The sequence below is a fragment of the Dromaius novaehollandiae genome, chromosome 4, assembly GCF_036370855.1.
Source record: "Dromaius novaehollandiae isolate bDroNov1 chromosome 4, bDroNov1.hap1, whole genome shotgun sequence".
In the NCBI taxonomy this organism is placed as follows: Eukaryota; Metazoa; Chordata; class Aves; order Casuariiformes; family Dromaiidae; genus Dromaius; species Dromaius novaehollandiae.
Window position 1 is genome coordinate 74,675,559 of NC_088101.1, and position 14,704 is coordinate 74,690,262.

The 14,704-nt window shown below is 39.5% G+C and overlaps 1 protein-coding gene across 1 annotated transcript in view; it reads right to left on the reverse strand.

The window, feature by feature from the left end:
- The window catches only part of JAKMIP1 (janus kinase and microtubule interacting protein 1), a 131,962-nt gene that overhangs the window by 9,735 nt on the left and 107,523 nt on the right, over nucleotides 1-14,704 (reverse strand). Inside the window, exon 20 of the mRNA XM_026122004.2 lies at nucleotides 13,354-13,557. Within this exon, the coding sequence (XP_025977789.1) occupies nucleotides 13,354-13,557 (204 nt within the window). The remainder of the gene's footprint in view (nucleotides 1-13,353; nucleotides 13,558-14,704) is intronic.

The following is a 14,704-nucleotide window of genomic DNA, read 5'->3' on the forward strand; positions in this document are numbered from 1 at the left end:
CAGAAGCAGCAAGAGATGCAGTCAAAGGTTATATTAAATTACTAAGAAGGAAATTACATAAAAATTACACATCCTAATTAAGACCAAAAGCAGGACTGCTTGACATTTAATATAAGCATTTACATCTCTGTCTACTGTTCCTTTATTTGCAAGAATTAGTAATCAAGAAGAATCATTCTTCAGCAGCTGATTAGAGGCTTTCAATGAATTCTGATTTGTTTACATTTTCAAAAGCCTAACTGTGACAACAAGCACGCACAACTGTTTCATTGTTATCAACAAATTCTATCTTCCCTCATGGTTGAGAGCATAAACTGATGATCAGTAAGTCAAGTTTTCCCTGCTATGCGATATAGAGATATAACAACCGTATGATAAAAGATCCGTTCAGGTCTGCCCCGAGCGAGGGTCCCGGGACACTAAAGCAGCAGACTAAACCCAGTGCATTGTCAACCGAACGAAAGACTATGTGAGGAAGCAACAAAATCTACAATACCCTGCTACCAAAACATTGAGAAACCTGGGCTAAGACACCCACACAAGAATTAAATTCTGGGCAGTTCTTTTGTTTCCAGTTTTTAAACAGGGAGGGACAGAAGGCATGGGTGCACAACCTAAAACCAGTGCAGTGGTTATTTCCTTTAAATCCCCTGGCGCTGGTCACAGCCAGAGAGAGGGCTACAGGCTGAGCAGAGGTGTGTTCTGCTCAGTTCCAGCAGTTCCCACGTTCCTACAGCTAATAGCTGCCCGTTAGGCACATGAGCGCACCTTTTGGGGACTGGAAGGATTCACGGGAATAAGACTGTGCTGCCAAGTCTTGGGCCCATACAAAGGAACTACAGTAGGCAAGCAAAGAGCCATAATCAGCCAAAAATAGTGCAATGAGAACATAACTGTGAAAGAGAAGCCTGCAAACATTAGGAATAGCCCTTACAACATGGCTTAACGCTGCCCACCTGCTTGCATTCAAAAATCACCTGCAAAAATCAGGAATGCCGATCTAGCAATTGATTTTATTGCAATAGCAAACCAAAACTCACAAAACGTAGGGTTGACAGATTTGTGAATACCTGCCCGTTACCCACTCTTGACACGTGCTGGTCCATCGGCCGCATGGAGCTCTCCTGAGTTTTGGAAGGATGGTTGGCTGAACATCCATTTCAGCATGAAAAGCACCTACTGGATGAATCATTTCTCCAGCAGCAACTTGGGGAAAAGCTTGCGAGTCACTAAAAGCAAGCGGGCTCCAAAGGGCCTGCTGCTGAACCGCCTCAGCCAGCAGGTGTCTCTGCTAGCCCAGCTGCGGCTGCCACCGCGAACGCGGCTGCATCCGGAGTAAGGCGCATCGGCGAAATCCGTTTGCAATCCCAGACAGCCACAGAACAAGACGCTAGAGACATAGAATACATGCCCTATTTATTACTTAGCTGCAGTCTGAACAGACTTTTAAGATCCATTAGGAAACATTTTAGTAGTTACATATATATCAGCAAAGGTAGGTGGCACTTGGCCACAACCCTCTTGGACAGTCCAGAAATGCTATCAAGTAGGTAAGAGGGAGATAAGACCCAGAAACTTAAGACAGCTAAAGCATAGATTTTCTTCAGGTATCTTTAATGTAAAGAGAGACCTACGAGTGAAAGTCTGTTAAAGCATGCCTAACACATACTGCAGTATTTATGACATTATTTCAATGAACAGAGCCGTAAAAGGGATACTTAGCATCAGTCATTTCCAATTTTATAAAGACAGCTCACTGACTGTAATGATCACATATTCCTCTCAATCTCATGTTTGTTTTGCAAACACAAAATGCCTGTCAAATTGCCCAAAAGCAGGATATTAAATATTTTTCTCAGCAGAAGATTCCTACTGTGTGCTCATGACCATCATTTCCTCTCACTTCAATGGGAAATTTATTTTCCAGGGAAATGGGATACACCTCTTGAAGTGCCATAATTCACTTAAGCAATTACTTTACTTTGGGATACTTGGATGGCAAGAGTCTTTACTGTGTATCTTCCAGTACTGGTAGGGAATCCAAGACAGTCCGCTCTTATTATCTCAGGTAAGAGAGGACTGAGCCAGAAAGATGGGGAATGTGATGGGACTACATAACATTACTATAGCTCGCTAGCTCCCGCAAAGCGTAACTGGTTCCGCAATGCCTTAATTCCACAGCCACAACATCTTGTGGAAACAAGTAGTCAGCACAGGTCTGAAAGCAGCATACAGGCGGGTTTCTGCAGCACCGTGCCAGGACGACCACGAGCTCCCGGCAGCAGGGCTGCTGGATGCAATGCCCAAATGCGCAGGGCACCTCCCAGGCATCTGGACCTCCCACCAGATAGCAGGTCACCATGTCCGCGCAGAGCTTCGCTTTCTAAATCGGACACTGCCTGAGCTGGCCTCTGCAGGACCGATTCAGGGGTCTCTGCACCCGCAGCTCAGTCTTCCTGGCAGACTGCTTTGCTAGAGATAATGGTTCTTTGCCAAATACATCCAAATTCAGCAAAAGGCTAGAAAACGCTGGATGCAATTTCATTGTTGTCATTAATCCCTTGTAAAAAGGTGTGAGAAAAGGGATACTACATCTTAAATAGTTGAATTAAAAGCAACAGGTTCATAGCAGACCACTCAGATCATGTGGTCAAGTTCCAATGGAGTGACGTTAATGCATTGCCAGTGGAGTACCAGGTAGATGTGCGAGGTACTGGATTCAAAAGGCAAATTTCTGTAATTTTTAGCATGGTATGGATCTCATGGCTATAATGCAACTTCAAGGAGATAAACATCTCTGCAGCCTCTGTGCAATCAAAATTTATACAAAATGCAATCGGCACTGAGATGGATGAATGCCTGGAATATTATTCTACTTTTGGTAACAGAGAATTTCCAGTAACACAGGCTTAGACAACTCAATTTGCATTATGAAGCAAAGGACTACAAATACTGAAGGTAGTAGTGGAAACAATAATATTGCACTTCAGTTACTTAATACCCTTGAATGGTTTAACCAAAATTGAAAATTTGCCCAATTAAAAAAAAAAAAGTTGATTGCTTTCCCATGAAGTACACATGAAGCGCATGTGCTCAACATATGTTAGAATAACAATAAATCTGCATTAGGTACTTTTTCCATGAATATAGTGCCAATTCCAAGGAGCAATGAAACAAATGAAAATCCTTCCACTGAACTCAGTGAGCAATGAATTGCAGTCACAGAGCCATCATTTTTCAACAGGAGGTAATAAATCAGTGCAGTAATGATTCATCATCATTTTGAGAGTTTGGCATGCAAGGAACTTCTGCATTACAAAGAAAATTGATATGAGATGTAAAGAAGTGCCATGCTACTCTAAGAAGCTAGGTTCAAATTACCTCACCAACCCACTAAAATGTGGGTTCTCCTCATTTTTTTTTTTTAAGTTTTCCTTTTACAACGCTTCAAATTCTGATGAGAAAAGGACCATGCCTTTCTCTACATTTACACAGCCCTTACATAGATTTTGGTTTTTTCCTCTATCTATCTGTTACCTTTTTGGTAGCAAACAGATTGTGAGAATCCTGGTGTTTTCTGTTGATTAGGTAGTGAGAACAGGCTTGTGATGGAGACACCTTCCTGTTGGCAGGTGCACACAGTTTGAAGAAGTGCGCTTCTTCAATCAAGCCTTTTGTCCTCTCAAATTCACTCATGGCATTAGCCAGTCATTCACAGTCCTGAACCAACATCTCAGATGGCTTCCAACCCTCAAGAATCCGTGCCAGACTGGGAAAATCCTGCCAGGAAAGGAAATTCTATGGCAAATTTCAGCTGCCAGACAACGATGACCACTTCGCCTCTTATGCAGGCATCAAGCAGCAGAACTGATGTGCTTGTTTCCTGGATAAGTGTCTAAGGAAAGAGCCTGTCTGAACAAAGGTATTGTTTTACTGACAGCAACATCAGGAAGATTCATTTCTCTATCTGCAAAATATTCTCTTTGCAATGCTAATATAGTTGTGGAAACACAAGAATGTACTAATCGGAGGTTTAGAAATCACCTCGACAGTTCCTGTGATTCACTTTTATTGGATTTACATTCATCAGCAAATCCAAGAAAACAATTTGATAATTTTAGCACAAAGCAGACAAAGAAGGATTTGCTAAGCTGCTTAGAGACACGGCTCTGAAATGTTTGAGAGGTTGAGGTCGATGTACACTTACAGGATAGGCACTATGGATGGGGTGTATCGAACATGAACTGTATTTTGATTCTTTGAAGCCAGCATATGATCAAGACTATATCTCACTCTGCAGCAGCATTTAGCAAGGGAAATATTTTACCAGTCCTCCAAAATGAAGAATCAATATTGTTTCATTATATCACACTTTTTAGCAGCTTCTCAACAATATTAAGACACAGGTATGTAAGATATTTAATAATGTGACTAGCGTAACTATGTTACATGTACAAAATTAAGCAAAAATGAGTATAACATGACTTGCCTTTAGCTATTATTCAAATGACTAAGCTGATGGATAAAATTCCTTAATTGAAATAAATATATATATTTTTTCATTTTTAAAAAGACTATACATTTTAACAGCTATGTAAAAACCTCTATTGTATTTACCAAGTAGCAAATAAAAAATATTTCCTTTGACATTTAAAGCAATTCAAGGATTTATATCAAACATTATTTGATTGCAATGAAATTTTCGAAAATTACCAGAAAATCTGTGCTGTAAGTATATTTGACTAGTTTGTATTGTACTTGGTCTGTTGTACTGCCTCTCCCCTTTCATGGGTAATTGCCATATGCATTTACTCAAGCTCTTAGATCTGCTATTGCAAAGGGTCTGGATTCAAGGATCCAAATATTCCCTTTAGTCCCATATTCCTAGAATCTGCACAATGAACATACGGAAACAAGCAAGCACACTGTAACAGCATTAGCTTAAGCTATTCTTGTTGCCTTCTTATTTTACTTAAGGAACTAAAATTTAATATAAATTTCAGCTGCTCCGATATGATAATAATACACCATTTTGACACGCTATACCTCTCTGAATCTCATCAAGGTCTTTATTTACACGTCAGGTAACAATTCCACTCCTTTCTGTGTTCTGCAGTCCTACAATGATAATCAAATTAATTGTTACGAAAGTAGAATTGCTTGTTAGTCTTTATTATGCATTTGCAGTTTCTTTATTTGCCCTCCTGAGGAGAATGAATCTTTTAGCAGCTCCACTGAGGCACCTCCTGGCACAAAAGTTAATAAATATTCAATCGCAGTGATCTTGGTAGTAAATCAGTAAAGTTTTTAATACAATTTAGCTTAAAATAACCATTTGTTAGAAACTGATAGTGGATGACTAGCTGTATGTGAAGATATGGTTCAATATTTACTAGTAAACTTGTTTTTTTATTAGCAGTGCTAGTCTTATGATGTAGAAAAACTACATTATACATTGATATAACACGAGATTATCAGCAGTCCTATTGTTTTTCATTAGGAGGAAACCATAATTAAAATCAATCTATACAGCATGAATCATTATTCTAAGTCTATGTGAGCTTAGAAGACAAAACAAGTTCAACATCTAAAAATTGACTCCTTGACAACATAGATTCATCATCTGGCAAAAAAGCATCATGAAATATTTATTTAGCATTAAATTTAGAATATTTTATGTTCTGGTATTTAAATGGCAAATTTTCATTTAAGTAATTCTTATGATACATGATCGGTGCATATGAAAACACATTTAATCTTCACTTCTGTAATAATCTTCACAACCTGCTTCCTTCTTAGAACTGCCTTTCTTCTGCAGCTCCCACTGACCTTCCTAGTAAACAGGACATTGAGCATTTCCTGAATTTCAGATGAGTTTTTTTCTGGATTCTAATATTACTTTTCAGGCATACAGTTGATCTTAACTTATCTGGAGTATAACCTGAATCACACCTCATTTAGGACAAAGGGAACAGACTTTTTAAATATACTTTGCAGGTGTTTCACCAGTCTTATCATCACTTGTACAGATGAATAGCATTACTAAGGCAGTTACAAAGCAGGCATGACTTGATCTGAAGTCTAAACATACATACACAGGGAAATATTGTAGAATAAACATACATAAATGATTAAAATTAATTCGCATCTGCCATGCATGTCATCTGTGTAAAATTATAGGAGTTTACTGTGATACTGCTAGCAGCAATGAGGGCTTGTAAGACTCAACATTTGCTCCTACAGGACAAATCAATATATAGGTCAATTATGATTAACCTAGTTATGATATGCTTGCTGGATATAAATTACAATTAGATAGCTATGATATCAGATGCCTTTAAGAGAAATCCATGAATATAATAAATGTATCAACAGTATGTATCAATCATACACTGAACAGCAAAGCACGGAACACTTCTGAAGTGAAAGCCTTAACGATTGCAAAGGAAATCGCTGGCTGCCCCGTGGATTCCTCTTCATCTACAGCTGTACACAAATAGCTGGAGAGGAACTTTGCTAGCACATTAACACTTCAGATTTTAAATAAAAGCATTAAAAACAGCTGGTCTCTATATGGGTTTAGATGTAAAATTATCGGAGACTTTTCCCAATAATTGCTGGGTAAGGAAATATGACTAGTAAGATTACAGCTACTTTCTCAATTCTGTCTCAAAGCTGTGAGTTTTTGACCAAGCCAGCCTCTCTGGGATACAAGGCCAGAGAGGACAAACTGAAGACAGTATCCTCCTCCCCATGCCCACTAACAAGGTACACTAAGCACAGCATCTTTTAATACACTATAGGTAAGCATTCATCTCTCTCTTCAGAGACACATTCAAACATTAAACCTTAATAATTTACCTTGTGTGAAAAACAGATGGTCTATCAACTGTAATAGATTACACAGCAAAGGGCAACAGCACAATCTCTGGAGTTATCCAGGCTCTACCTGAGCATTAGCAGTATATCAAGTGGTAAATCTCAGGTTTCTTATTCAGGCTGGCAATTAATGTTTCAGCAAGAAGCAGAAAACCTTCAAAGAACCCAAATACACACTCTGAATGGCTGAGCTGTTAGGATCTTACAGATACGGGGACATCTGAGCCTATAGTTTTCTGAACAAACAACTCCCCCATGCAGACAACATGAAAGCAGTGTAAAAAAAAAAACGTGCCCTACCTATGAGCAAACAGGAAAATTCAATGAGAAATCATGTCCGCTATAGCTTTGTTTGACCCATAACCTGTAGGAACTCAGCTCTTCAAGCCAGAAAAAAAGGAAGGAAGAAATTGAGTGAAGCAAATGAGTTCGGTGTTTCTCAGTTTCAAGCTACAGTTTTATATTCTGACATTTCTGGATTACAAAAAGTAACTTCGACTTCTGTCTTTTCCTCAGCACCCATGAAAACAAATTGCCTGAGAAATCACATTTGCAACGAATCCTTCTCTTTGCCAGTGATATACAGCTCAGTTTTGAGTTATTTCTATTTGTCCTAAAGGACTCTCCTATACCTTCTTCTAGTAAAACCTGTTGAGACAGCAGTAGTTTCTGCTTTTATTTCTGAAGAATAATCCAACCTGCTTGTAGGAGCAAAGGCCATAGTTTCAAGTAAACATAGTTAAAATATTTACAGCTGTATTCTGACTATTCAAAGCTGAAATATAGATGCTTTCAGCATTCCAATAGAGGTATTATGTTCAGGCCTAGAATTGAAGTGTTGGTTTGTCTTACCCTGTAAAACTGACCTCCACCCAAGAATAGCTGCTTGAGAATAAAACACTCCCATCTTAGTACAGTGACTACAGCCCAAGTCAATTAAAAAAAAAAAAGTCTAAAAAAGTCTTACACTTTGCAGTAATGACATAATGAACTAACACATCTTTTCTATTTCTTTTTCTTACAAATTTATATAAAAATAAGTGCTGTGGGAAATTATTTTGGGTGATCCAATATTGGATGAATTAATAAAATCTGTTTCTCATATACTCTCTGATTGGCAGCAACCATTTTTGGAACTGTGTGTCAATCTGCTGTCCTTCAAAGATCTTCTAGCTTCTCTTTGTATTTAAAATAAATTAAAACGAAATCAAAATAAGTTCTATTTTTATTATACATTTTTCTCATGTTTGAATACTGCTGACAGTGCAATTTGAATCATCTATCCTAATAAAAGCCAGATTCTGCCCACTTTCCATGGTTTGTTACTGCACAAGCAGCTATAGTCAAACCAACAGGAACATATTTCAAGTTAGGTCTCATTTGATATATATAAGGCATCATTTGACCTTTAAAAACATATTAATTTCACTGGAGACCTTGAGCACACAATTTTTATCAGGAGATCTAGCCATGATACTCTGATTTCTCTCTTTCTTTCTTATTAAATAAGTTTGCTTAAGTAAAACATTGAAATCACTACTTCAGAAACATATCTTATTACTCTGTTTGAAATACCTTTTCTAGAAAACAGTCTTTATAGTTACAGTCTCTACCAATGGCTTACTGTGAAGCATGTGTTATATATAAAATTACCCTTTTTAACAGAACCCACTAGTAACGATCCTCCATTTTGTCAAATGCACAGAAATAATGACGCACTGGCTAAGGCACAAATGTTACTCTTAAATGAAGTCCTGCCAAAATTAAACCAGAGGCTGGTTTATAAAAAGCTTATAAAAAGACAGTAACACAATGAGAAACTTCTATGGCAATATATGCACAAAAGGCAGTTGAACTGCACATACCCTATGGCTAGAAGCAAATATCACAAGCTGCTCATGACAGCTTTTTAATTAACATATATTGCCTCCCACCAATAGAAAGGATGGTGTAAATCAAAGCACCTTCCCTGAATTCAAGGGAGTATCGTCACTGTACTTCAGATGAGGACGTGTCCCCCAGATCTGCATGTTGCAGTCTGAGTTTAATAAAAGCTTTGTATGTCTTAGCAAGCAGATCTAATCACAGCCTCTAATTTGGCTCCACAGAGAGGCATGCTTTCTTTAATACACAGTGGATATACATGAATGATTCCATTTATATACTAATGAACAATAATAATGTGGGGCTACACATGCATAAGATGAACAGACCTACCAATGTGAAATAGGGCCTAATAGCCTAAAATATGTTTATTTCACTAGAATAAAGTCAGTACCCGGTGGCTAAGAACTAAGGCTTTATATCTGCACAAAGAAGCATGTAGAAAGCTGCAAAGGCTCACATTTGGACACCCGTTAATTCACTTTCTCATGCATGTCCTTGTCCTTTTCAGGCAATGTGTTCCCTGGAAAGAACATATGCCTGCTCTGTAAAACCAGCATCTTTCACAGCTGTATCCCCAAGGTCCTTGCACAAAGCAGTTCACCTATTATGAAACCCTACTTGCAATATTCATCACATATCTTGTCCCTTCGGCATGCTGCAGTATGGTCAAGGATAGTTAGATGCAGGACGAGGGAACAGCTTCTCCTCCTACACGGTCAGATCTTCTTGCACTCCCACTTTGCATGTCTTGCACATAAATACTTCTTGACTCAGAGAAGAGTGTAACCACTCTGCCAGGATAAGCAGAGTTGTTCTCTTGAAGCCCTCACATCAGACGCACCAGAAGGCAACAGAATCGAAGAAACAGGCCTTCTGGAAGTGATTAAACTTCCGGAGTTTCAGAGAATTCAGGGTCTTTAAATGATTATATATAGTTCCTGTTTCCGAGAAAGTTTAGAAGTGCTTGTAACAAGGCCGTTCTGTATCAAGTCCTGCAGTTCCGTTGTGCTGTCACATCATTCCACTTTAGCAGAGGTAAGAAGAATGGTGCATACTGCAAAGGCAGTGTAGAGTGCACAAACATGACCAGGTCCAGAGTATGCTTTTGCCAGAATAAGGTGTAAAAAAATTTTGCTAATACCACTATGTCAGCAAAACCTCTAGTAGCCATAAATACAATCAAGAAAATAGCAGGTTGACTTAACATAACATCTAGGGATGTGTTATATCTACAGCACCAAGAAAACCTCTATTGGAGCAGCTTCAGCCATACATTAGGGTTCTGCTGACACAGGTACACCCTCATTTTTAACATTAGTGTCTGTCATCTGGTAGTGTAGATGAGTATAATCCTATGAGGATTATCCCTGTGACATTATTGATTCATGCTAGGTTTTCTTCTGTTTTGTTTCGTTTTTAAGCAGTGTACATTTGCATACAACTACTAAGTTATTGGTGTTGACCAAGTCTTGCAAGGATCCACAAATACAACCTTCAAAAAGAAAAGAACTGAGAAGAAGGTATTAAGGAAAGGATTTCAACTGCAGTTTGTTCATTTCCTTTACCACAGGCAAATTAATTACCATCTTTGCCTTAGTTTTTCCTCCCTAATATAGCAGGTTAAAAATAGATGACTAAAATATTTAGCTGCTTCTTAGGCAGTAAAACTCAGTTTAAAGTATCCTGCAGGCCTGTAATATTAGCATGTCTAATGAGACAGGCACAACATAAAACTCGACACACACTATAAAATGCATCAGGAAATAGAAACATAAATATCTGTAGCTAATAAGGCTAGCTTTACATTAGCATTTTGGTTTAGAGCAGTAACTTGAAAGTTTTCTTCCACACTTTTCATATGTCACTTCCCGTTATGGAGCAATCTGTGAACATACGACCTGGATTCTAACCTAAACTGAAGATGTGCTCCAGATGTGCACAAGTGCTCCAATAGACAGCAATCCATGGGACCACACTGAACATAGTCCAAAGTAAACTCCTGAAATGCATGCAGTATTTGTGCTAGGTCTTCAGAAACAACTGTTTCACTCTACAAGTCCAACCCCTATTAGTCCACCCTATTTGTCAATGTTATATTAGCCAAAATCAGAAGCTCTGTCCTGGGTGTCCACCAAATGCACTCCAGCCCTCCCAACAGGGGAGTACAGAAAGGTCCTAGCCAAAAATGGTCCTTTTGACATCTTCAAACTACATGGTTGGTGGAAGCAAAGGACCAGACTATATCTAGTCTTATGTAAAAACCTCAGACTGCATATTGCTCAGATACAGAGGCCTTAGCATCAGGTGTTCAGGGAGCATGATCTGCTCCTCTCATGCCTTCTGCTGCAAATGTAGACGCAGAACTGTATCATCCATCAGAACCAGCAGAGACAGCAGTGGGCAAGCTTGAAAGAAGAGCTAAAAAAACTGTGAGTCTCTGCAGCACGTGTCTGCGTGGATCTGTGTTCCCAATGAGGAACATACAGGGTTTACACAACTAATAAAAATTAATATTCCTCAAATATATAAGCTATTTCTTCAGAGGTTCTGAGCAAATACAGACTTCGTTCCTTGGAGCCAAAAGGATTTTTTGGAACTTTCAGAGCTCTGACATAACCAAAAAAGTTTGGTGCTGTACTCCCTAGTCAGTGGCATCAGTCAACACATCTTCCGCACTCAGTGCATTAGAACAGCTTAGGGCTCTGAATAAAATACTAAAAGTTTGGCTAGGAAATTCGAGACCTAAGGAGACTGACAAATAACATCCATTCTCACTAATTTTCAGCTACTTTAATAATATTAAGCTTATAACCTCTGGCTTATCTCCCCTCTGGATGAACCATGAGAAGAATCACGTTCTCTGTATCTCACAGACAGCCAAGGTCTGATGCCACAGACTGTGCAAGGCTACAGACATGCAGTAGCTATCAAAGCAGATTAAAACACTAAAAGTAACTTATGATTCTATCTTTCTCATTTAACAAATCGTCTCATTTGCTTTTCTTTCTCCTTTTTTTACTTCACCTCTGGGAAGGAGAATAGGAAGGAAAACAGCTAAAACTGAAGACATGCTTGCATTTTATTTTTCTCTTTCATTAAGTAAATGGAAAGCTGAAGAAATCATTTTTTTCTTATAATCCCCAACATTTATATATAGTATATATTTTAATCTTTGATATTTTGATGATAATTTGATAATATTTTGATTTTGATGATATTTTAACACTGTTGAGACCAGTATCTGTGAGAAGTCTGAACTTGTTTCTATCACGCTTAAAAGTTGCTTGAAAAACTTCATCCTTATCTGACAAATTTCATATAGTTACCATACTCTCTTTTTTGGACACTTTTAGTACCAGCTGGTCCTACCTTCTCCAACTCTATGTACACACTGACCTGACAACCATTAAAAATTTCAAAAACTGTTTCTACTCTCCCAGTCTCGGAATTTCATATCCCAAGGCAAGGGAACAGTGAAGGAGTAAGAGAAAGGAGCCTTATAGCAAGTCAGAGCACAGCTCTAACACTGGCACCATAAGCACTTGGCAGCACTGTAGAATGAGAGCAGATGAACACAGCAGTGCCGGGTCAGTACATTACATCAGTCCTGCTCTCTGTTATTAGGCACAAGTCTTAGCATTAATCTGCAAGGCAAATCTGAACAGAGAGAAGCTTGAACTAAAATAAAGGCAGTCTCTGCCCCAGTACCAGCATCAGAGACAGCAACACTATCCTGAATACATCTGAAAAATAAAATCAGAAACTTAGAATATGTGATTCCAGACCTGTACAGAATACAGCTACAGCAGGATGGCAGTCTCCAAGATCTAAGACATCTGGCTGCACCTTACAGAGGTCACTAAAAGAAGAACCATATTCCTAAGGCTTCTGCTGGAAAAACTAACACCCTAAGACACATAGCTCTCTTCTTTCCCTGAATATTTGCACAGAAAAGCTAGCAATCCAACCAAATGATTCCCCAGCAAATGATGGTGTTTCCAAAGGCCAAGAAATTGCCTGAATTTAAGATGCCTACATTTGGCCTTCAGAAAGCACTTTAGACATGGAGGGTTTTCCTGAACTAATTAAAAGGCATGAAGACTTGTACATGGCCAGTTAAAAGACTTGCTATGACTCCCTCTTCCTTATTTTAAAAACTTCACTCTTACTATAAGAAAAAAAAAAAAAAAAAAAGAGGGGGGGGAAAAATCTTTGGGCTCCTGTAACTACTCCTTTGGCCTTTCTTCCTCCCATAGTGCTTACACTTACAACCTGCTGTTCCAGTTTATTCCTAACTCAAGCCTTAATCTTGCAACATATTCTTCAGAGAGTTGCCTGGAGGACTGTGTAGTTCTACACACATGAAATAGGTTGTGGATCAGGACCATGTACGGGGAGGGTGACTCATTTTACGTGTGTACCATGCCCAACACAACACTGCCGACCTCCTTGGCACGAGAGCAATACAAAGAATCGACGAGGCATAATTCAACAAAGCGAGGGGTGAAGTAGTGCTTGTCGTACGGGCAGTGGCAGCAACCACAGTGGTGACACTGACGTGGGGGAAGGAGAGAGAACAGGGATTACCTGCTGTGCCTGCTGCAGCAGCTCCATTCGCTCGTGCAAGATCTGGCTGTCGAACTCGCGGCTCTGCCTCAGGATCTGCCGCCGCACCTTCTCCACTGCAGCTCGCAGATCCTCCCGCTGGGCTTCAGTCAGCGACTCGCTCGCCCGCCTGCCTGGATCCTGCTGCAGGGCATTGTACAGCGTGGCTTCCAGCTCCTGGATTTTCTAGTGCAACCCAAATCACACACAGACAGGCTACCATTTGAATACAGCAAGCAAACAACCCAACGACAGCTACAGGACCAGGCTAGCAAGCGAAGCCTTGGGAAGGAGGGAAGGAAGGACACAACTAGACAGCAAGCAGCAGTCGTGTGAGCGTGAAGAGCATTCCATAGAGTGCACAGAGCCGCAGGGGAGCGAGGCCCACCGGGGCAACGCCTTCCCTTCCACTAAATAATTAATTTCTTTTATTTAACTGGAGCTCACCAAGAATGCTGAACAAGAGGGGAGGGGGGAAAAAAAAAAAAAGATTCAGATGTCAGATCTGCGTCCAACATAAGACAAGGCTCCAACCCCGATTGCTGAGTTACAAGATTCATGCAAACTAAAAGATTCCCTTCAACTGCAATTGAATTGTTAAGTCATTCCATAAAATAAAAAGCCCAGAGCATACCCAGGAAGAACGGTAAACAACAGAAATCATACTGCGCTTTCTCCCTCTCTCTCTGGCCCTCCTATCCTGCCAGCCCTTACTCCAAGTCTACTTCACTTGCATTGCTCCAAGTTGCCATAAGCAATTCAAGAGAGAAACACTTGTATACTTAAGGCCATGTTAATCACTTGTCAGTCTCTTGCTCTTTGTCAGAATCTCATGCACTAACCAAAACTGCAATATTTTGCAAAGCAGAGAGCACAGCAGAACTTTATACCCATACAGAGAACTCTACTCACAAAAATAAAGAGAGGAAGAAAGAAAACATGGCAGTATTTCTCTCACTACTGGGGTTAGTATGGTCCTATTAAAAACCACCATCAAGACTGACGATATTTGGATCAAGAGCATCTGACAACATTCCCTTAGCCCTCTTAACACCTTTGTGAGGTAGGTAATTCTATCCATATTAGCGATGCATAAACAGTAGCACAGAGAGGTTAAATGGCTTGCCCAAGGTCACAGCGCTAGGAATAGAGTCTGCTTGCTTTATCTCAGTTATCTGCTCGGAGCACTAGACCTTGCTTCTTCTCTGAAAACATTTTTGCCATATGAAATATTCATATTGCATAAACAATTCTTCATACTTTGATTTTCTGAAGTCTTATTATTAACGAAATGGAGTGTGCTGTTTTACTAATTCCTAGATAATTTCTAAGG